The sequence below is a fragment of the Sinocyclocheilus grahami genome, unplaced genomic scaffold (assembly GCF_001515645.1).
Source record: "Sinocyclocheilus grahami isolate Dianchi unplaced genomic scaffold, SAMN03320097.WGS_v1.1 scaffold4134.1, whole genome shotgun sequence".
NCBI classification, from domain to species: domain Eukaryota; kingdom Metazoa; phylum Chordata; class Actinopteri; order Cypriniformes; family Cyprinidae; genus Sinocyclocheilus; species Sinocyclocheilus grahami.
The window spans coordinates 13,127-14,406 of NW_015509130.1; the positions used below are offsets into that span (position 1 = coordinate 13,127).

General features: G+C 39.8%; 1 protein-coding gene across 1 annotated transcript in view; it reads left to right on the plus strand.

The window, feature by feature from the left end:
* The window catches only part of LOC107576673 (uncharacterized), a 9,898-nt gene extending 8,729 nt beyond the window's left edge, over window positions 1-1,169 (plus strand). The window contains exons 2-3 of the mRNA XM_016262815.1: window positions 330-558; window positions 704-1,169. Of these exons, the coding sequence (XP_016118301.1) occupies window positions 330-558; window positions 704-1,078 (604 nt within the window). The 3' untranslated portion in view covers window positions 1,079-1,169. The remainder of the gene's footprint in view (window positions 1-329; window positions 559-703) is intronic.
* Window positions 1,170-1,280: the final 111 nt, after the last annotated feature.

Here is a 1,280-nt window from a genome sequence, read left to right on the forward strand (position 1 = left end):
TGTCCTATCCTAACAAACCATCCATCAATGGAAAGCTTATTTATTTGGCTTTCGGATGCATATAAATGTTATTACTTGATGTCCTGATACCATACTGAAAAAAGAACAAGGCAAGGTTTGTGTAGTAAAACTAACCACACTAAACAAAACAAAAAAGTACTATTTTTATTAAATGGAATCTTTTCTTGAAAAAGGTATGAATGTTTTTGAAAATCCATCAATCAGCATTAATTCAAATATAGGCAAATTTTTTAAACTAGATGAATACTCACTTTGTCGGATATCAAATCAGTGATAACATTATAGAAGAGATGAAGTTTGTTTGACAGAGGCACTTTCCATGTGCAGGTGTCTGGAGTTGAGAATGTTGGTCCGGTTGCTGAAGGTCTTAAGATCGAGGAGCAGCTCTCAAAAGCACCTGAGGCCTCACCGGAGGCCCACAGTGACCTAGAGAAGCACTCCACTGAAGCATCTGCTCACCAGCCGACAGAGACATCCACGCAGTTGCAGTCTGACCCAGCTCTCACCCATGGGTCAGAGCCTCCAGAGCTATCTCAGGTGTCCTTCCTCGAATAAATGCTTCAGATGTCCAAAATCCTTTTGGCCATAACAAAAAATAAATAAAAATTCTGTCATTTCATCATCCTTTTTTCCTGTTCCTTTAATGTAAAATAGTAACTAAATCTAGCAAAATATTAACCAGGTAACGTCTCCAGAGACGAGTGAGGGTCGGGCCCAGCTGAATGCAGCACATGTCAGTGAAGAGCCCAGCTCTGTCAGTGCCACTGCTGAGGACGTCAGCTCCTGGACCCCTGACCATGGGGATCAAGGCCACTCAGAGAGCCCAGTTTCTCCCAGCACTGATGTCGAATCATTCTCTGACTCATACACTCACATAAGTCCTACCTCTGGATCAAGTCCACTTCCTGCTTCAGTTTGTCAGGAAAGAGACTGGTTTAAATCAGACGAGGATTCTCTGAGAAAAACCATAACTGAAGGTGAGAGACTGTACAGCAGAAGTGATAGTGTGACATACTTTTTCCTCAGTGTATTTATAATCTATTTTGTGTTTATTTGATTTTAAAGGAGTTTGTTTATAATACTTGTTGTTTGCTTCTATGTTTTATGTACTGTATATATTTTTAAAGTGGTGGTCAAAACGGAGCATAACTGCTGTTGGCAGGTCTGTTATGGAATAATGATGATTGCATGATGACTGGTGACAGCTTGACAGCTTGATTTCTGTTTATTATTCTTTATTTATATATAAATACAGCGTG